At 41.0% G+C, this 22,431-nt stretch overlaps 1 protein-coding gene across 1 annotated transcript in view; it reads left to right on the top strand.

Moving 5' to 3' along the window:
* LARGE1 (LARGE xylosyl- and glucuronyltransferase 1) overlaps nucleotides 1-22,431 on the top strand; it is a 328,203-nt gene that overhangs the window by 82,690 nt on the left and 223,082 nt on the right. The window contains exon 2 of the mRNA XM_081879465.1: nucleotides 4,918-5,101. Within this exon, the coding sequence (XP_081735591.1) occupies nucleotides 4,996-5,101 (106 nt within the window). The 5' untranslated portion in view covers nucleotides 4,918-4,995. The remainder of the gene's footprint in view (nucleotides 1-4,917; nucleotides 5,102-22,431) is intronic.

Genomic DNA, 22,431 nt, shown 5'->3' with positions numbered 1-22,431 from the left:
TCCAGTTAACTACAGTAGTGGCATTCTGCATTCATCTGTGGATTAATTTTCTTCAAAATCATAAAATCTAGATGTAATTTTTTTTAAGATGCTCTTTTGATAGAAAGGCTTTTGTGTATCATTAAAAAAAGAAAGAAAACGAGATGTGCATATTGCATCTACTATATAAGCCAGGAATAAACAATATATATATCTTCGAGATGTTGTGATCTGCAACACCCATCGTTCCTAGTCAGGCTGACCAATGGTCAGGGATGTTGAAAGTTGTAGTCTAGTACACATCTGCAGGACATCATGTTGTCTGAATTAAGCAAGCTGTGGCTTTCTAAACCAAGCTAGATTGGTAAAATTACATTTGCTGTATGGATGTTCTGCCTTCCGCAGCACACTGTTGTGGATCATAAACAAACAGTTTATTCCGTCCTCCTTGGAAGCAGGGACTACATAGTTCTTTCATATCCTTTCAACATTTGACAATGGTAAATAGTCAACATATGTCTGATTAAGTGTTCAAGGTATTTGAACAAGCAAGCCACGACAATATGAGCTAATGGCATTTTCCCTCAAGATTTTCTTTGAAAAAAGTTTTAGGATTGAATTCGGTGCAGTTTTGACAACTTGGTATGCATAGTTTTTAAAACTTTTTGTTCCTATTTAAAATAGATATAGTCTGAAGACTATCAGGCACCTTTTTCTAATGTGTGATATTTCTGCTGCCCTCTTAACAGCAGTATAGTCTGCTAAATAATATGACTCTTAACAGCTAAGTTTTAGCACTGCGATTTTTCCTTTGTCCTTTCAATTTGATATATAATTTGAAATATACTGTATTTAAATGTGATGAGGAGTGATACATAGAATTTCTTCCACCCTTCTCATATTCTGAGGGGTGCGGGGACAGACCAAAATAAAAATACAAAGATAGACAAGTAATTAACCTTATCTGTATTGCCTGATGTATACCCCCAAGCTTGGAACATACCATCATTACAGAGGACAGCTTTGCATACTGCATCCAATATATAAGCCAGCCATGTATCCCTTGACCAAGTTGTGCTGGTATGGTTGTGCTGGTATATTGGAAACTGCTGAAATACTGTGAATGGTTTGGGGAGAATGCAAGCTGAACTTTTGATGCAAGAAGAGCTTTTCCTATTACAGCTATTGACATTCACTGCTGATAGGCCTTGTAATGAACTTAGCAGTCCTGAATACAGCTGTGTGAAACTTGGATTGTGCGTGTGTGTTTTGCTACTCTTCATGTTTTGACTCTGTGTGTCACTGTGTGTTTGTGTGTTTTGCCTGACTCAGAGCTGAAATAATGCAGAAACATAGAGTATTTCCTACCCACCCCAACTTTTCTGCAGCTTCCACCTGAAAGCACAAATCCCTGTCTGGCAACCATGGGGAAGAAAAGATTAATCCTGGAGGCTGAGCTTGATTTCACCCAAAGAAAGCTGGGCTAAAGTCAAAGCCGAGCTAAATTCAAAGTACATACCTTGTCTGATTCAAGGTTCATCTTGAAAGCACCACTGAGTTTAGCATGCAAGGGAGCCAATCTCTTTCAGCTATGATCCATAAATGGTTTTAAAGACCATATGAGAGACAATCCAATAGAAAATGCATAGATAAGGAAAGCTTACAAAAAGTAAATTGAGTTGATCAATACTTGTTAGTGGTGCATATCCCACTTTTGGAAGGGTATCTGTCTTGTGGAAAGACTGTTGAAAGGAAAATAGAAATAATAGCAAAGCTAAGGTATTTTAAAAGTAGCTAATGCCTTAGATGTACATCTGCAAAAAGGACAGAGTGTATCTATGTTCAAAAAAATTGGCATTAAATAAAATGACATTTCAAGTTTCTGTGAGGGCTGCTTGACCTGTTGCTGTGAAAACTGGGTGCCCACAGTACAGTCTTGCCTGGTTGCAAATACCCATGCCACATTCAAGAGTTCGTTTTATAACAAATGAAATACAGAAAACATTTTTACGTAACAGAGTTACTTACTTTTTAAATAAATTGACTCTCAAATCGCTAGGAACCTCCAAGACTGTTGTTATTCTCTTAAATAACATCGGTAAATATACGAAGAGTGAAATGTAATCATTCACCACTCTAGCCAGTGAAATCATGGGAAAATTGATAGGCTTTAAAGCATACTTGAAAGGTATATCAGTTAAGAAGTAAAGTAAATAACTGAGTTTTAATACAAAGTCGATGAATGTATAACAAATTCGACTCAATACAGTGTGTCACACATGAATGAAATTCCTGCTTCCATTTTAGAAAACAATACAATGCTTTCTGTAGCATTTTAATGCACAAATTAATGTACAGTGGTACCTCAGTTTAAGAACAGCCCTGTTTACGAACTATTCAGTTTAAGAACTCTGCAAAACCGGAAGTAGTGTCCTGGTTTGCGAACTTTACCTCCGTCTAAGAACGGAATCTGAATGATGGAAGGGCACTGGTGTGGGAGGCCTCATTAGGGAAAGCACGCCTCAGTTTAAGAATGGTTTCGGTTTAAGAACGGACTTCTGGAACAGATTACATTCGTAAACCGAGGTACCACTGTATTACATTAACAGCTATTGCAGAATGTGTTGCAGTAGCTCTCATCAACTTTTGATACCATCAACGATGGTATCCTCCTGGACGATCTGCTGGAGATGGGTATTGGGTACTGTTCTTTGGTAGTTCCAGTCTTATCTCCAGGGGTGGTAGAATTGGATGGGTGCTTCTTGGTCTCCTGGCTGTTTAGCTATAGGGTGTCACAAGGCATTGTCTTGTCTCTGATGCTATTTAACATCTACATGGATCAGTCTTTAGGTGTTTGGGAGGAATATGCTGATAATACCCAACTCTATTTCTCTTTCACGTCTGAATTGGGAATGACTGAGAAGGCCCTGGATGAGGCCAAAGAAACTGAGTCTAAATACTGGTAAGATGGAGGCACTGTGGAGGAGTAGTTCCCAGCTCCAGGAAGTTGGTATGTTACCTCCCCTGGAATGGGGTTGCACTCTCCCTGAAGGAGCAAGTAGGTAGTTTGGGGGTGCTCCCGATTCCATCTCTGTTACTGGAGATGCTGGTATCCTCAGTGTCTAGGGGTGCCTTTTACTAACTTGGGTTGATATGACAACTACAACTGTTCCTAGATCAGGATAGCTTGACCACAGTTGTCCATTCACTGATAACTTCACGGTTCAATTAGTCCAATGCACCCTATGATTTGGAGGCTGAAGCTGGTGGAGAACAGGGTTCCTAGGTTGCTTGTGGGGGCAAGCTGCCACCATCGTATAACACCCTGCTTTCAGGATTTGCACTAGGTGCCAATCTGCTACTGGGCTGAGTTCAACGTGCTGGTACTAGCAGAGAAGTCTCAAGACCAAGTTCCTTGAGAGAGCACCTTATGCCTTACAGTCAGTAGATCACTGCAGTCTGTGGGAGAGTCTCTTCTGCAAAGATCTCAGAAACCTGTTCACAATAACTCAGAGCAGGGCTTGTAATATAGTTGCCCCATTCTGTGGAATGGCAGTCCTGTCAAGGTACAGCAGGTGCCCACTATATGCACTTTTCTGAAGCAATTGAAGACATTTGTGTTCTGACAGGCTTTTCTAGCTGGATAAATGGGTCTTTACCCTGAGTGTCTATTTTGTATGGTTTTAGTCTTGATTTAAATACAGTGGTACCTCAGGTTAAGTACTTAATTTGTTCCGGAGGTCTGTTCTTAACCTGAAACTGTTCTTAACCTCAACCATCACTTTAGCTAATGGGACCTCCTGCTGCTACCGCACCGCCAGAGCACGATTTCTGTTCTCATCCTGAGGCAAAGTTCTTAGCCCGAGGTATTATTTCTGGGTTAGCAGAGTCTGTAACCTGAAGCGTATGTAACCTGAGGTACCGCTGTATATTTGTTGTGGTTTTCATTTCTTGTTTTTAATTATCTTTAGTGTAAATAGCCTTGAGACCTTTTTTTAGAAGGCAGTTAATAAATAATTGATGATGATGATGATGATGATGATAGTAGTGGTACTTACTATATTTTTATAGCAGCCACAGTCCACAAGGTGGGTTTAAATGTTTTAAATAGACTGCATCTGTGAAAATAATTTTGTGGTGGGATTACTTGTATTCATACAAGAGCTATGCCCAAGCTGTTGATTCTGGATGAGTACAAGTGCCACAGCAGTGCTAAGGAGCAAACTGAAATGGTGAAATGTAAAGGGCCCTAAAAGGCCACCTTACACTTCAGTTTTACATTTCACAGTCACAGATCTGAAATCAGAACAGAACACAAGACTTAACAAGAAATTGCTGTCTGTTGTGGATTCCTGACATGGCTTACATGTTTGTAAATTATTGCCACATTCACATGCTTTCAAGGAATATCCGAAGCATGTTAAGTGCACACCTAGAAAGCATTGTGTATGAAACAACTCTCAGAGAACATTGTTGCTTACTACTACTACTGATTGCTACTGCTTCTGACTCTTCCGCTTTCAGGTGGCTGCTGGTGTACCCGCTGCTCTTTGGAAGCAGAGGCGGCAGAACAGGTGGCCCTGTTTTATCTACCCAGGAATACCACCTGTGCAGAGACATCAAGGAGAATGGAGGTTTCTTTATTTTCAAAGGGCAGCGTAAAATGGTTGCTTTTTTTTAATAAAATGTATGTCGCGTGTAGCTGATATGATAAGATACACTATTGATTTATGCTCTTTCATGATGCTTCTAAGGAACACATTTATTGTTTTTGACATTTTACAGAATACTGAAATTGGGACTGTGTTTTTGCAGTGTGTGTGGCCTATTTTTACCCGTGTTTTTGCAGGGACTGTTGGAGGAGTCTAACTTTGCTCATGAGAATGGCAGGGTGCTAATGTGCACAGATAATGTATTGCTTCCTTCTCTTTCTTTCAGGGAATATGTGGGAGACTGTGGACTTCATGCTTCCGACATAGGAATAGAACCAGATTAGGAATCTCCACTTCTGAGAGAATGCTGGGAATCTGTAGAGGGCGACGGAAATTCCTGGCTGCCTCTCTGACTCTCCTTTTTGTTCCTGCTGTAACCTGGATTTACCTGTTTGCTGGGAGTTTTGAAGGTAAGAGGAAGAAGCCTGTCTAATATTGATGGGTTTTGGGAGCTGATGAGTTTGGGGACTTTTGTTGCTGTCACTTTAGATCTAGCAGCATTTGGACAGATGGGATGAAGTTGTCATCTGTTGCCTCCCCCATTTCCCCACCCACTATAAAAAGGGGGGGGGAGGCGATGCTGTCGCTTCACCCTGACATTTTCAGTATCTATTTTCCAGACCTCCTAGTTAGCTAACTTCTGTGGTTGTGCCTATTTTGAGGGTTGTAGCATAAACTGATTTATTAGACTCATAGACTGATTTTATATATATCACCTTCCTTCAGCAACAGTATTTGTTTAACTGTCCTTGTGCAGACTGCCAGCTGAACCCCAGCACAATACAAGCTGTTTACCTTCAACTAGGAGTAGAAGACCAGTTTTTGCTTCCCATCTTCACACAGTTAACTATTTATGATCCGTACAGTGTTTAAAACAGAGCAACATTTTTAGAGTGAAATTTGTCCTCTTCATAAATGTATGTCCACTGCAACTGGCAGTTCAGAGCTTGTGGCAGCATTGCTGGAAGCAGTCTGAGTACATTTCATAATTCAAACTCTGTGCTTAGAAAAATGAAGAAAAATAAATCCACATTTTATTGGAGGTCTGATAAAAGAATTGCCTGATATAAATTGATTTTTTTCTTACAACTTGTTGGGGGAAAGGGAGCTTCTGCACTTCACAAAGAGCATCAAAACAAAATCTATTTATTTTTATACCACCATTTGCACAAGTCAGAGTGTAGTTTACAGTAAAAATAACAAGTAAATAAGAATGCATTAAAGCCATAAGAAATGCAATCTATTAGCAGCAGCAACAACAACAACTTATTTTTTTTCTACACTGCCCATCTGACTGGGTTGCCCCAGATATTCTGATTAGCTTCCTACACAATATACAGGTAAAAAAGGTAAATGACCCCTGGACGGTTAAGTCCAGTCAAAGGCAACTATGGGGTGCGGCACTCATCTCACTTCAGGTCAAGGGAGCCGGCATTTGTCTACAGACAGCTTTCCAGGTCATGTGGCCAGCATTACTAAACTGCTTCTGGTGCAACAGAACACCGTGATAGAAGCCAGAGCGCATGGAAACGCCATTTACCTTCCCACCGCAGTGGTATATATTTAACTACATGCACTGACGTGCTTTCGAACTCCTAGGTTGGCAGAAGTTGGGATGGAGCAACTGGAGCTTACCCCGTCATGCAAATTCGAGCTGCTGACCATCCAATTAGCAAACCCAAGAGACTCAGTGGTTTAGACTACAGCACCACCCGTGTCCCCTACATAATATACAAAAACACAGCAGCAACACAACAGAACATCACACATTAAAAGTGTTCCAATGCTGGGCTGTCTATGGAAGGTTGTTCCAAAACAGGGCTGTCTTTAGATGTCTATGGAAGGTTGTATTTATCCCTTTGACATCTTATGGGAAGGTGTTTCACAGGGTGGGTGCTGCAGTCGAGAAGGCCCTCTGCCTGATTCCCTGTAACTTCACTTCTCACAATGAGGGAACCACTGGAAGGCTCTTGGAGCTAGACCTCAGTCCCTGGGCTGAATTATGGGTGCAGAGACCTCCTTCAGGCATACAGCACTGAAGCCATTAATGGCTTTAAAGCTCTACATGTACACAAACACTTAAAACACACAACAACAACAACAACAAATTACTGAATGCTGTTGCTATTAGTAGTTGTCAATTAAGTTATTTCCTCCTCCATATACCCTCTGAAAAAGATGTGTCTTGACCAACTACCTGAAGTTATAAAGAAGTTGTAGGCTCACAGAATGAAACAACCCTGGTTCATGCTTCTCTTACTGAGGTTAACACTGTACAGCGGGTGTGGGTGTGTGGCTAAACTGTGGCCCTCCAGTGGTCAGCAATGATGGGAGATGTAGGTAAGCAACTTCTGGAGTACCATAGATTCCAGCCAATGGAATGTCACACTCTCTGCTGATGTTGTCATTGCAGATGTTGACATATGCTTACATAGGCAAGTATTTAGACTTCCGGGTTGGCGCCATCGCCGAATGGCGGGCTCCCTCCGTGCTCCGGAGGGAGCTGGCTCGGCAGGGGCTGGGTTCTACCGCGCCGGCGACGCAGGGACCCGCAAAAACCATGGGCACGGAGCCCCATGGACATGGTGACTCGGCTGGCACCTTTAAGCCCCCCCCCCCGGCCCACGAAAGAGCCTTTTTAAAGGCTGGAGAGCGGGCGCCTGGGGGGGGGGTGCTTTGAGTCCGCCGCTTCCCCTGCCGAGCGAAGCCGCATGCCATTCGGTGGAGAGCGCTGGCTTCTTCCATTGAAAATCTGGATCCAAAAGAACAACCCGTGAGTAATTGGAATATGGATTAAAAAGAGGGATAAATTTTTAAAATCCGGAGCGAGCGGGGGGGGGGGGTATAAAAAGGAAGTCATCCCCCCCACAATTGTAGAAGAGCCAAAACAAAGGACTTAACAACTAAGATCGAGAGTGACCTTATCTTGATGAATTAGTGACTCTTGATGAATTAGTGACTTGATGAATTCGCGAGGGAAAAATATAAGATTGAGCTGGAGGAGAAAAGTGGAATTTGAACTAAAAAGCACCCCCCCCCCCGGAACCCCGGGAGCGACTGGTGAAAATGCCTGGGGAAGAGAAACGGAGGTTTTGACAGCTGTCAAAGAGCTGTCAAAACGGAAGAACAAAACAGAGACTTTGTTATGAGGACTTTGCCGGTTACATTGGTTATAAATTGGATATAAAATGTTTCAAATAAGGATCAACAAGCTACTTGGATTGGTGGATGTGATCTGGAAGGGAACTCAGTTACTGAAATCCATCTAGAGGAGCTGAGGGATATTGCAAGTGTTTTTGACTGGAAATTTGAACAGTTGAACAGAACTTTTTATCTCCTGGGAAACTGCAGAAATGGAACATTATTTTGTCTACAGAGGTCTACACACTACAGAAAACAATGGATGTAAATGAAAGGGACATGACGCAATGTTTTGCTCCTGAATAACAAGCCTCTGCAGAGAAACTAGAAACTTTTGGAAATAGAACATTTCGGCAGAAGAGCAGGGAAAAAGCAAAAAATAAAAAGGAGGAGTGTGATTAATAAGAATAATGAAATAACAAGATCTGGACAGAACTGGAAGTGGGAACATTTGGGACATTCAGATTTGACAAGCTTACAGAAATAAAATTGGAGTTTTTGCTCCTGGATATAAAAATCTGGATAGAAGAAATGGGCCCCTTTTTGAGATAGACTCCTTCTATGATTGGACATTCGAATTTAAAAATGACTGGTAAAGGACTAGAGAGGTTTGGGTTTAGTGAGATGTGGGAACCCCAGGAAGATATCAGATGTCGAGGGATATTGGGAACGCAACCGGGAAAGGGGGGAGGGAAATCTGGAATCCAAAGGGTGCAAAACTATTTTTTATCTTGTTTATTTTTATCTGCATTATTCTTGAAGCGGGGGAACTCGTGGAAGGGAATTAGGTCGATCTTAGGGGATGGGAATTTTCGAAAAATTGGGTTATTGACGATAAGTGTAATTTGGGGATAAGAATTTGTTGAATTGATTTGTTAAACTGGAAGACAAGAGGGGGAGGGGAGGGGAAGTCCTGGTTATTGGAAAAAGATTATAAATTGGATTTAATTTGTTTTAAATTGGAAAACTTTAATAAAAATTATTTAAAAAAAAAACATAGGCAAGTATTTAGTTAATTACAACTTGGCTGTCCCATAGTCATTGCATAAGTGCTTTCTAGAATAAAACATTAATGGAAGAGTGAGAAATTGGCTACTTGAAATCAGAATGGCTTTTGCATGATGAAGAGGTTTGATTTCTCCCCTGCCCCTCCTTGCTCTATAATTCAAAGCTCTCCTTTAAAAAAAAGAAAAAGGTGACTTACATTCCAAATTATTATTTTCTATCTTCTGTCTTACAGTCCAGCTGTAGATAATCCCATCTCCCAGTTGCTTAGAGGCATTTACAAATCTGGAGTGTGTCATGCAACAGGTGTCTGGCTCTTTCCTCCCACCCACCCCCCCAAAGTAAATGCAAGAACAGCAGGCAATCAAACAGCTCGAGGACAGCAGCTTAGATAGGAAGATAGTTTGTCCAGGTTTGTGTCTCCTAAGCATTCAAAAGATGAGCATGGTGTGCTGTTTGAAAGATCCAGCTCAGTAGTAAAAGTACATTTTGAATTCCAAAGGTCCTATGCTCAGTCTCTCACATCTTCAGGAAGGGTTGGAAAAGACTCTTGTTTGAAACCCTCGAGAGCTGATGCCATTGTGTAGACAATGCAGAGGTAGATGGGCCAGTGGTTGGAATCTGTAAAGAAGCTTCCTGTGTGTCTCTCCCTTCCCCATACATTGTGCTGTCTTACTTGGTATAAGGAAGCTTCTCCCCTGCACCCACACCATAGAATCTTAGAATCATAGATTTGGAAGGCACCCTGAGGGTCATCCATTCCAACCCCCTACAATGCAGGAATATGTAGCTATTCCTTACAGGGATCAAACTTGCAATCTTGGTATTATCAGGACCACATGTGTGTTGTTCCATTTGTGGTGTCTAAGAAGATATCCCATTATTTAGAAAATGATTTGTAGGGAGGTTTTTTGAGTTGTAAAAAACCTTCTGCAATATTGAATGTTACAACAATACAAAATTGTTCTAATTACAAAGAAAGGGGGACGTATTCACCAGTAAATTGCACTGCTTACAAAATAAACATAAAATAGCTCTTTTGGTTTTAACATTGTACTCCAGGCTTCATTATCATTTCAGCAAGCAACATAAACAACAACATAGCAAATACAAAATACAAGTAAAGAGTTACTCAACAAAATAGAAAAATAATAACAAATAATTTTTAAAAAGAAAGGAAAAAGAGAACTAATTATCTCTTGAGCCATTATTTGCCAAACAAATGAATCCAATAACTATCTTTATATATATATCTCTGGATATATAGACAGTGAAATTGAAAGAGATCTAATTAACCTAATAAAAACAACCAGTGATTAAGAAACACAAATAATAACCTGGATGGCATTTTAACAGTTTTTTCAACACTGAGATAGTGTTCTCATTTTAAACCTTTCCCATGCATTGTTCAGCTTTCCTTTGGACCACATCAGTGAGGCTGAGAAGGGGGGTGTCTTGTCTTTGGGCAGCCCAGGACCTCCATACGCACTGCTCAGGCTTGCACCCCAGAAAGGTCACTTCAGTGCTCCTAACGCAGCAAAAACATTGTGGGAGGCAACAGTTACAAGTGAACGGTCTCTGCAGCCACAGCAGGCGCTGTGATTCTCCAGCAATTTGATTTCACCCTCAGAGGTGCACTAATGGTCTGTCGAGCCAGATGGATGCCTACAACAAACAACTCCATCAGCCACATCCAGCATGGCTAATGATCAGTTGTGTTGGGAGTTAAAATCCAACAACATCTGGAGGGCCACAGGCTGTCCATCCTTGCAGTAATCACTGCCTCTGATGCTGCCTCTTCCAGTGCATACCAGTAACATAAGTTTTGTGGCCATAGTCAGTAACTAGGTTTTTTCTGGAGGGACACTTCAAATGCAGAGTGAGAGTACATGGGTCAGCAAAGTGATCTTCTACCATGTTCTGTTATGACAAATTATATTTTTTCCTATCTCTTACCTTTAGTTAGGCAACTAGGAAACTGGCTTTGGCTTTGACGGAGGACACCAGCTTCTGAACAGTAGTTTTAGGAATTAATTGTCCATTTGCTTTAGTTCAGCTTACCCCAGTTTTCAAGCCCTCCTTACATTGGCAGGCTCCGAATAGACAATCTCAGCTTCCCTACCCCCTTCCTTTCTTTTCCTTTTTTTTCTTGCAGTAGTGCTGTTTCCTTTATGGGCTGGGGGATTAAAATTTTCCGATCTTACAATTCAGCACCTCAAAACCCAAAGGAGATGAAGGACTCTCATCTGTTTAGCTAACATCTTGAAAGACAAAGCTAATACTGAAGCATGAAAGAGAGAATGAGGTTTATTCCCCGGTGCATACATAAGCAATATTTGAATGAGCAGTGATTCAAAAGTAACTTTAGTTTCTGTCAGATTGAGAGAGGAACTGAGATGTCTTGCCAAGACTAAAACACTGATCTCATATAACCTTATTACCCCTCCACCTGGGAATTGCCTGTGGTCACTGTTCTTGCAACAGCTTCTGTGACTCCCCTGGATGAATGCAACCCAACAGCCATGTGATATTCTGCAAGGAACTAGATAACCCCAACCCCAATTTTGTAATTCTAGGCAGGTAGCAAAACCAGAAATTTAATTGCCACTAATTCCCAACCTGACAGATGACACTATTTTAACTGATGGGCTGCATTTGACTTGGTAAGTCACATATTGTGCTGGTCTGCTTTAGAAGAAGGGAAATTGCATGATCCTTAGTTTGAAGTAATGAATACTGTTGTAAAGAAAAATATGCCCTTTTCCCTTATGGGGTATCCAAGAGCCCATATAGAGTCCTTACATAGGTTCCCTATTGGTAGGAGAAGATAACGGAGGCCAACCAGAGAATATTGAGAAGCAAAGCAGCTAGTAAGCTTGATCTTTATTGATCTGTTGCAACAGGGTGCTCCCCTCACTCGCAGGAAAGGAGGAGGACCCACAAAAATGCTGTGCAAGGGCTTATAAAGACTTTTGAAATTCCCATCCTCTAGATCAAGACCACCCCCAGAAACATTATGCATACATCACAGAAGGGGTGTAACCTAAGACCACCCCTCAGATACATCCCAGAAAAGGCGGTCTAAAACAGAACATTTGCATGTTGTTTTTCTCCTGGCGCAGTTTATCTCCTGTCTGGCAAGTTACTTGATTGGATTTCCTGGGGAGCCTGGCCATTCTTTTGTAGTGGTAAAATACTTATTTCCTGGGCCAGGTCACAGGCTCACACCCTATTCATATCTTAAATGTGTCCTTAAGACAGGATTTGTGAGGAAAGAGACAATGGGGAGGCTTTTCCAGTTTGACCTTGCAGAGAAAACATTTGGTCAGTTTAGGAATCAAAAATGGTTTCAGGTTGGTCTTCCTGTGCCGACCTATGTATGTGCGGTTATGAACATTACCATATATCTAAGACCACAAAACTCCTATCACAATACATGAGGCTGCTTCACATCAAATGAGACCTTTAGCCCGTTCAGTATCATCTACTATGCCTTGCAGTGGCTGTCCAAGGTCGTGGAAACTTTCAACACCTGCCCTGATCCTTTGTAACTGGAGGTACTAGGGACTCAACTTAGCACCTTCTCTATGCAGAGCTTGTGCTCTGTCACTGAGCCAAGGTCTCTTACCATAATCTGAGTGTTCAGCAGAGGCAGAGTTAGGGCAGCTGACCATTTCCCCCTCACTGAGTTCTGAGCAGAGAAGGTGCCCTGTTATGGGAAGGAGGCATGTAGGCTCCAGCAGGGTCCTAGAGCCCTCCATTCTCCTTCCCAAAGCCTAGTTAGTACTTGCCAAAATTTGGGGAGAAGGTGAAAGGCTCTAGGACCCTCCTGGAATCCTCAAACCTCCTTCCCAAAGCCCAGCACTGTGTGGGTGCTGTGGGGGGGGGGGGAGAGGATTTTTGCCTAGCTTAGGGCACCATAGTACTAAAGTCTGCCCATTTATTCAGATGTTTAAAAAGAAAATAAATCCAGGGATGTTAAACTGAATGGGGTATTCATGTTTTCCAGTTAATTCTTACCCGAAGCAGAATCAAGTTATTCTAACCTGCAGTTTTTACCATTGAAGACTTCAAAAGGGGGAAAGTGGATTTCTAATTGATGTTTCCCACCACTCCTTAGATCATTATCTCACTCATTTCAACTATTCTAGCAAACCTTTGGATTGTGGTATCTGGGTTTAGAGAACCTGGGAATGGATTGCCAGCGTTGGAGAGGTTGGGTCCAATTTATTTGTTTAGTTGTTGGTTTGTGGGATTAATCAACTTCCACTTCAAATTAAATCTACTCATGGTGCTTACAACATTTAAAATACAATCCTACGAGATGATAATAGCAATGGTAAAAGTATTATGAATATTTCTGTATAATCACATCAACGTTCAGTGGAAGCCCTTTTCATCTGCCCACTGAAAACAGCATTCGAACATACTAAGTGGGCATTGCGCAGTGAGTTTCCCATCCCGTTCACACACTCCCGCCAACCCAGCACATGTTGTGGTTTGACCAGTTTGACTGCAGTAGTTTAGTTTTATTTGCTGCTCTGAGTTGTACAGCTTCCATGAGCAGAAGTGATTTGGAAAAATCACAGGCAACGACTGACTGATTAATGCATGTCTGAAAGATGTCACTAAATGGTGGGATGGAATGAGGCGAGGCAGGGCATGCAGGAGCCGGGAACAGAACTCCCACAGTAAATGTCAGGTACTACCAATTTTGGTCAACAGGGGAGAGACTTCAGCCAAAGTGGCATTTGGTTGACCACTTCAAATCCATATAGAGTAAGACAGAGTTGGCAGTCTGAATTCAGCTAATTGATCTGTGAATGCTTCCCTAGGGAATTATTTTCTGGAGAATGCTATTCTTCTTGATTACATCAACAATCTTTAATCCCCCTCCTTTCACTAAACCAGAGCAGCAAATTTCATTGGTTTTTTAAATATATTCATTTTCAGCCTTGTCCATTTTGGTAGAAAAGCAACTTCTCTGGCCTAATAACTATTGTGAAATCTAAAAATAATTCCACAAAGAGGATCAAACTGAATAGTTTTAAATAGCTGTTTAACATGTCAAATAACTATTCATGCAAATAAGGATTTAATTTCATCACTTAATAGCATCTGTATATTAGGTTCACCAAATAAAACTTGCAATTAATGTATAATGAAATGATGTTTACTAGTAATCTTTTATGCATTAAGAATGGAAGGTGTTTACTCTTTAGAAATGTTTACATCATGAGTACACTAATGTAAAAAGCTATTTTAATAATTTAAAGAGTGTAAATTACCAGTTTGCCATGGAGAGACTTGAAACTTATTCAAGTAACCTTGCAAATAGTTGTGAATCAGTTACTACTTATTGCGTTTTAACTCCTTATTTTCCAATGAACTCAGGGTTATATCTGTGTTTCTCTCCACCACCACCCCAATTAATCACAACCACCCTATGAGGTAGGTTAGACTAAGAGTTCATGAATGGCCAAGGCTGCTCAGTGTTTTTCATGGCTCCCTGGTCCTAGTTTATTATTTATTTATTTATTTATTCATTCATTCATTCATTCATAACCTGCCTTTTCCCCTGATGGGAACTCAAGACAGCTTAAAGGGAAAAAAATAAGAACTGCTATAAACATAGAAAAAAATCTTATTTAGATTAGTTTTTTTTATCTTGTATTATGAAAAAGCTTGAATAAAATATCGTGCAGAGAAAACCAATCATGAAAAACAATTGAACATTTGTAGAACTAAAACTATAAATGTATATAAAATATGTTAAAACCCTATCAATAATTACAATTAAAACAGCACAGCACCAGCCTTTTCATTTCCCATAACCTGTTGAAACAAGAAAGTCTTCACTTGCTGGTGGAAGGACAACAAGGAGGGTGCCAGTCTAGCTTTTCCTGGCAGGGAGTTCCAAAGTCTGGGAGCAGCCACTGAGAAGGCCCTTTCCTTGTGTCCTCACCAAGTGTTGCTGTGTGGGTAGCAGGACTGAAGTAAGGGGCTCCCATGAATATCTCATGAACCTGGGCAGGATCATATGAGGGAATACGATCTTTCAGATAGATTAACTCTAACTCTAAGATAACTCAGGAGCTGGAAGGTTCCAATTTGTCTGTTCTTAGTCTAACCAGACTAACTCTCCATTCTATTCCATTCCTTTGCCTATTTTTTGTGTGACTATCCTTAGACTCCCTCCATCTGTCTCTTTCTTTCCCATACCCACTTTCCCACCACAGCACTCACTTTGAAGAGGAAACCACAGGGCAGAAGTGTCAGTTCTCTCCAGTGTGTGAAAGGGTATTGCATCAACTAAGAGGCTGGGATTACATACTGTTACACTGAATAATAGGCCATCAACCATCTAATTGAACGTGTGCACAAACCTACGGAGTTTCAACCCAGACTTAGTCATGCTTAGAGGAGAGCATTTTTTTTTTTAAAAAAAAAAGGAACTTAAATTAGAAATTCCATTGATTTTAGTGGGTCTGTTCAAAGCATGACTGAGGCTGGATCCAACCCCATGGTGCGTGTTTGTCATATTAAATTTAAATAAGGCCTTGGTATTACAAGGATGGGTATGGTTCTCATAAAAAACCTTCTCAAATCATTTTCATTGAGTTGACCTGTTTAATCTCTGAACTGAATACCAGGGCAATATTCTTTCCCAGAAGTATTAAATGTAACAACTTCCTAGTCTGTTTCAAAGTCTGTTTTTTAATATAAAAAAGGTAACTGTCTCAAAGGAAAGATCATAGAATATTTTATATGATCTGGAGTACAAATTTCTTGTCTGTGCGTACATAATTATTGCTCTCCAGCAGCTTTAACAAATGTTCTCTGAACTTTTGCCAATAAATTGCGAAGTGAGTAAATCTAAAAGTTCACTTGAATTTACAGTGTGGGGTGAGGTCATTTATACATCTAAAGTGAGAAAGAAATGTTCTTTTTCACTGAAAATATATAGCGTGCACTGTCCTAATGTTTGGAAGTCTAATGGGACTTAAAGGGGCCACTTCAAATAAGATGGGCTATTTCATGGAGGCCCCTTAGATCTCCTTTTCTGTGTCATGTGCCCCATGCAGCAAGCCATTTTGTAGCCCACCTACTGTTGTAGGAGTAGCTTGTGGAAACCTGGTGATAATCCACCTGTTAAGGGTTACACATTAGACCAAAGACAGGGGACCTTTTTGACTTGGGATCTAGATCATAATCTGTCACATCTCCATGGGCCAGCTTTGACAGGTGAGACAGTGTTCCACCTGCCAATCACCTGATGTCATAATGATGCCAGATGGTTGAGAGGTGGGTTATCCTGCCCATCTGTCCCTGGCAGGTGGCCATGATTTGTGGGGAATCACCTTGCAGATCAAACTGGGGCTACTGCCAATCCAATGTTGTTTGCTCCTAGGTTGGAGATTCTCCCCCTGCATGCACTCACACATACATTAGATCTAGGGATGCTGGGATGAGGAAACATACCAGGACTGATTTAGCAGTTTGCATGTCCCCCACCAGAGGTACTACGCATCCCCTAACACCCAAAACATGCCAGTTTTACCTAGTGGATGGAGAGAATATACTTTCAGAGAATAAAAAAGACCTATATTTTTATAGGCCACTGCTACGCTTTGACATGTCCCCCCACCCACCCACACACAAAAAAACCTTTTTTCTATGTGCACCTCAGGAAATTTAATATTAGCAGTCCAGATTAAACACATTCAGTTCATCAGAGAAGATATTAATCTTGTTCAGGTCCAATGGGGAATTTAATTTTCCATATTCTATTCCCCTACCTCATGAAGTTCTGGCGGCTGTCACTTGCACCAACATCTGTGGGACTTTTAATAATCTGGCTCCACAAACTCATCCTGGTGGTTTCATTCCTTTTTATTTCTTCCTTCACTCTTGCTGAATTTCATCACTGCAGGTTGTAATTGAAGACCACTGTCAAGAAACAGAGGGGAAAATGTCTTTCCTTTGTGCAAAGCTGTCTCTGCAGCTGATGGTTTTTGCTAGAGCTGGATAAATTAAATCAGGACATGGTCACATCTGGGAGTTTCTTGCAGAATTCTTTCTAGCTTTCTAAGCATCCCTCCATGCTCCATTGAGCATCTGTATGGCTATACTTTTTCGGTGATTGGAAGAGGAGACTCAACATGGACTCTTCGCCGTTTAGAATTGTAGTGCTCATCAAAGTTTGAAGGTGGAGCATAGGATTTGACTTACATTGCCTGCTTGTTAATACAGTGAGCATTCTTTAAGAATAGTTATTAAGTCATTTATTAAGTTCCATTAAAGTTATCAAAAATATTTCAGAGCAGAGTGGCATGTGGATCATAGCCTTTGGCAAGCTTGCATACATATTAATCTTCATGGCAGATCTTTCTAATTGCAGAAGGCAAACCTATCCATGGGATTGCTGCAGACTTGCATTTTTATAAGCCCAGATAAGAAGTTGCCTCAGTTGTGTAAATGTCAAGAGCAGTTCAAAGGAACTGGTCATCTGTGATGGCCGCATATCTTAAATTGATTGGTAGATTTCTAGAAGGAAATCTGCTTAAAACCACCACGTTAGCTGAGACTGCAGTGAGTCTTATTGATCAAATCTGAAAATCCAGCTTTAACCTGAATACCTTTTAGATGATCCTTATCAAAAAATGACAAGCACTGACTTTTTTTGAATCTTAATGCCTTTTAATTTTTAACATAAGGTTTGCACTCAAAAACTAAAGAAAACTATTGCCTTTTTACACAGGACTTTGTCCTAGAACAGGAGTCAGCAAACATTTTCAGCAGGGGACTGAGGGTTCTCTGTCCCTCAGACCTTGTGGGGAGCCGAACTATATTTTGAAAAAAGATATGAACAAATTCCTATGCCCCACAAATAACCCAGAGATGCATTTTAAATAAAAGGGCACATTCTACTCATGTAAAAACACACCAGTTTCCGGACCATCTGCTGGCTGGATTTAAAAGGCAATTGGGCCAGATCCGGCCCCCAGGCCTTAGTTTGCCTTCCCATGTCTTAGAATATATATAACACAGGCACTCTGTAAACTGTGGTTATCAAACTAGAAGATAAATGATTACTCCCTCCCTTCCTTCCCTCTTCAGTGTGAGTTTGAGAAGAGTGCTGCTGGATCAGACTAAAAACACATCTAGTCCAGTGTCCTGTTTTCACAGTGGCCAGTCAGAAGCTCACAAGCAGGACATGAGCACAGCAGCAGTTTCCTATTTGCATTCCCCAGGAGCTCTTCTTCAGAGTCATGCTGCCTCCAGTGCTGAACCAATGCATGACTCTGAATAAGAGCTCCTGGGGAATGCAAATAGGAAACTGCTGGCTATATGCTTCCCTTCTTATGCCAACTTTAACCATGAATTAGTATTGCATATTCCCCAATGCTAACCATGGGGAGAGTGGTTGGCATTGACCATCTTCATCCCTGGTTTCAAATCCTGGTTAAGACAGCTTGCTAACCATGGTTAAGAGGGAAATTTATTACTGTACTCTTAATCATGTTTAGCATTTGGTGCAGCTGTCAGTTTAACCATGGTTTACCATTGTAAGAGGAAGTGAGGGGATTTGTGCTAGAGGAGGAACAGTGTGTGTATCAATGTTTTCTTGAAGTGGGTTCCTGATCTACCAACCATGGTTTGCAGGGATCCACTCTTGTGTCTGTACCACACCTTTGACAAAGACCTTCACAGGTCCTTTCTCCCTCCACTAATATAAGAACATGTCAAGTCAAATAGGTTTCTTTTGGCTGTATCTTTGAATGGCACTGTGATACAAGTTTCTTTCATCATTATTTTTATCACAGCCAAAGAAGAGCCTAATTGCCATTAATAATGACGTAAGGGAGCAGTGATACACCTAGGTAGTAAAATGGGACAAAATGACATTAGTTTCAGAACAAAATACTTTTACAACCTGAAAAGTGTTTGCTGTAAAGGGGGGAAAAACTAATTCAAAACCATCAGGAACATTTTCCCTTTAATTGGCATCATTGTTTTATTTGCAGGTTTGCACAAGGGATCTGTGTATACAGTATTATTCAGTGCTGGTCTGTGGCAAGAAATAATGGAGTTTCGTACAGAAAATTTTAGAGCATGTTGGGCAATCATAAAAACATGAAATCCCATGCACAAGGGAAGGGAAATGTGCACTTCTGTACATCATCTTTGCAAGCAGCTTGGGCTTGCAAACATTTGCTTATTTAAACAAACAGCCTTATTGTTAATTATTAAAGAAGTTGTTTGCCTCATATATCCCCTAGTAAATAAAAAGGAATATAAATATATTGGCATTATGCAGAAGGCTAAAAACGTTGCAGTGATTTTGTGTTGTCTGACTGTAGAGCAATTTTTGCAGAGTCAGAGCAATGTGTGATTAGTCTTCAGAAAGGAGAGAAAAGTAAGGGCTAGGTTTTCTTGTGTGCACTTCCCATTTAGAAACCTAGCAAAAGAACCTTTCAGTTTTAGGAGGGGGCAGGGCTGCAGCTGTGGCAAGAAGTGTGCTCACCTGCCTGACTGGGAGGAAGATTGCTTTTGTGCTGTGCCCTTCTACCTTTGGAACATTGGAAGCCTCATTTGCTTTGTTGCTTTGACAGTGCTGCACTCCTGCTGCCTCTGCATTTGTTGAGCTTATCTTGAGCCATTATGCTGAATCCTTTGCTGATCCTGTTGTTCCTAACTTGTAGTTGCCCATAACTCATCTTGGGGACATTATTTTCAACAGTGCCTCTGTGGCAAATGTATCATCTGCTATGAACCCCCTTTAGTGATGGTTCATCAGGCAGCAGGCATCCGCCATTGTTGGATCTACTTCTGCAGTGAAGCTTTACCTTCTTCTTGCTTTCCCAAATGCAGTCCTGCTCTGAGTACCAGAAGAACTGAGTGGTTGTTTTGATAATTTCCTTTGGAGGAGAAATGAGACAGAAACTTAAATGCTGCAGATATAGTATATCTTGATTTGAACAACGCTTTTGACAAAGTCCCCATGATATTCTTGTGGAGAAGCTGCTAAAATGCGGGCTGGACAAGGTAACTGTTAGGTGGATTTATAGCTGGTTGACTGACTGAACCCAAAGAGTGCTCACTAATGGTTCCTCATCATCCTGGAAAAAAGTGACAAGTGAGATGCCACAAGGTTTTCTCCTGGGCCTGTTGTTGTTCAACATCTTTTCACATGACTTAGACAAAGAAATCGAGGGTCTGCTCATGCAATTTGCAGATGATACCAAACTTGAAGGGGTAGCTGATGCTGCAGAAGAAAGAATTGGCATTCAAGATGACCTTAACAGGTTGGAAAATTGGGCCCAAACTAACAGAATGAATTTCAATAGGAACAAATGTAAGGTTCTTCAATTAGGCAGGAAGAACCAGCTGCAGTAATTTAAGATGGAGGACACCTGGCTTGCCAATAGTACATGTGGAAAGGATCAAGGGGTCGTAGTAGGCTACAAGCTTAACATGAGTCAACAGTGTGATGCAGCAGTGAAAAAAGCTACTGCTTGGTTGCACAGAATATAGTATCCTGATCGAGGCAAGTAATAGTACCACTCTATTCTGCCTTGAGTGCTCACTGGAAGGACAGATCATGAAGCTGAGGCTCCAATACTTTGGCCACCTCATGAGAAGAGAAGACTCCCTGGAAAAGACCCTGATGTTGGGAAAGATGGAGGGCACAAGGAGAAGGGGATGACAGAAGACGAGATGGTTGGATAGTGTTCTCGAAGCTACCTGCATGAGTTTGACCAAACTGTGGGAGGCAGTGGAAGACAGAAGTGCCTGGCGTGCTCTGGTCCATGGGGTCATGAAGAGTCGAACACGACTAAAGACTAAACAACAACAACATTCTGCCTTGGTCAACTATAGCCGGAACACTGTATCCAGTTCTTGGTGCCACAATTTAAGATGGATATTGGCTGGAATGTGGGCAGAGGAGGGCATCCAAGATGATCAAGGGTCTAATCTAGCTTCACAAGGAATGGTTGAGGGAGTTGAGTGTGTTTAGCCTGGAAAAGAGGAGACTGAGAGGAGTTACGATAGCCATCTTCAAATATCTGAAGCAAGCTTGTTATCTCCTGCATCCACAGCAAGAGGTGTAGAGCGAGTGAAATGATACTGGCATTTCATTCTGATATTACAAAGACCTTCTTCCGCATTTCCTAGCATGTATCTTAAAATGCAAGAAGGGAAAATGGCCTGGGATGACAATTGTTGAATGGTAAGTGTATTTCATTCATTGGATTTGACTGAACAGAAGCAACTACAAAAATAGCCACATCTGAAAGTAGCGGGCAACTTTTATAAAATGTCATCCAGGCTTCCAAAGCAACAGAAAAGGAAAGGATTTCTGCTTGTCTCAAGCAGATAATGTGCTGCTTCAGATGCTTCTGAGCACAGTGTGCCACTCAAGTGGAAGAGTAGAATGCTGATGGTAAAAAGGTGAGATGTTTTGGGTACCATCGCTGTCACTGAGAGCAATGATTTAGCACTTTTGTTTCATGCTTTCTGGTTTATCAGCTTCCCTCAGGAGCTGTGTCTATGCATTTTTACCATCCTTGACCCCATTTTCAAATGCTAAGAGATTAGTAGGTGATTCTTATAACCCAAAGGGGGGGTGAGGGGGAAAATGGGGAAAAAAACAGAATTAGAAGCATTTAGACCTGGGATGTAAGTAACCCTTTACGGAGATTTAAAGTAGATGGGTTCATTGCTAGATGAAACAAGTAAATTGACATTTCATATATTAAGCTCATTTAATTAATAATCATGGAAGATTCATTCACACCGGAACTACAAAATATTTCCTGTGTAGAAAGTGCTTTTTCTTTCTATGTTTGTGTTCTGTAAACCTGCTTTTTTTGGGGGGGGGGAGATGTACTATATACAGGAGTCAAAATGTCCTTATGAAGTCTTAAATGTGAAATTCCTCCATGACAATTTTGAAATGGGAGAGATCAGTTTTCATATTGCTGAGAATGGTAGGGTTTCCCCACAGTTGCTATCAGAAGAGATTAGAAAGGAGGGCTTGTGAAGATATTACTTGGGAGGGGGTGGACAACGCTGAGATGGAAGGGGCCACAATCTGCCTCATTATGATGCATGCAGAGCCATTCAACAGGTAACCAAACTGAACTGCATGGGGTTGAGTTAAATTTCTGTAATTGAGTATACCCTGATTTATTTCTTTAACTTTTATTTTTTATTGATGTTCGTTAAACACATGCAAGATGAATTCCATACAAAAGTAGAATCAACTGCTGAAACAAACATAAACAAACAAACAAGGACTGGAGATTAAAGTTATCATGAGAGTTTTTGAACCTGGGCCTGATTTTGGAGTATGTGAGTCCAAACCAGACAGGAGCCCATCACCTTCCAAGTTCCCTCTACTAAGTGCTCTGATTCTTCCAGCTTAAGTTTACTTTCTGACAGATTGTGAATTTAAAACATAAGCACTAAATGCATCATAGAAACCCATTTCACTGGTTTCCTTATCTGTGCTGTCTCTAGCTGTATCACCCTGTCAGTTTGCCACACTCTATTGCTCACTCGTGCATTGATTTCTACTCTTGCTTAG

Source organism: Podarcis erhardii (assembly GCF_964252035.2).
Source record: "Podarcis erhardii genome assembly, chromosome: 10".
NCBI classification, from domain to species: domain Eukaryota; kingdom Metazoa; phylum Chordata; class Lepidosauria; order Squamata; family Lacertidae; genus Podarcis; species Podarcis erhardii.
The sequence above is the reverse complement of the archived record's forward strand: the minus strand, read 5'-3'. Positions and strand labels throughout refer to the sequence as shown.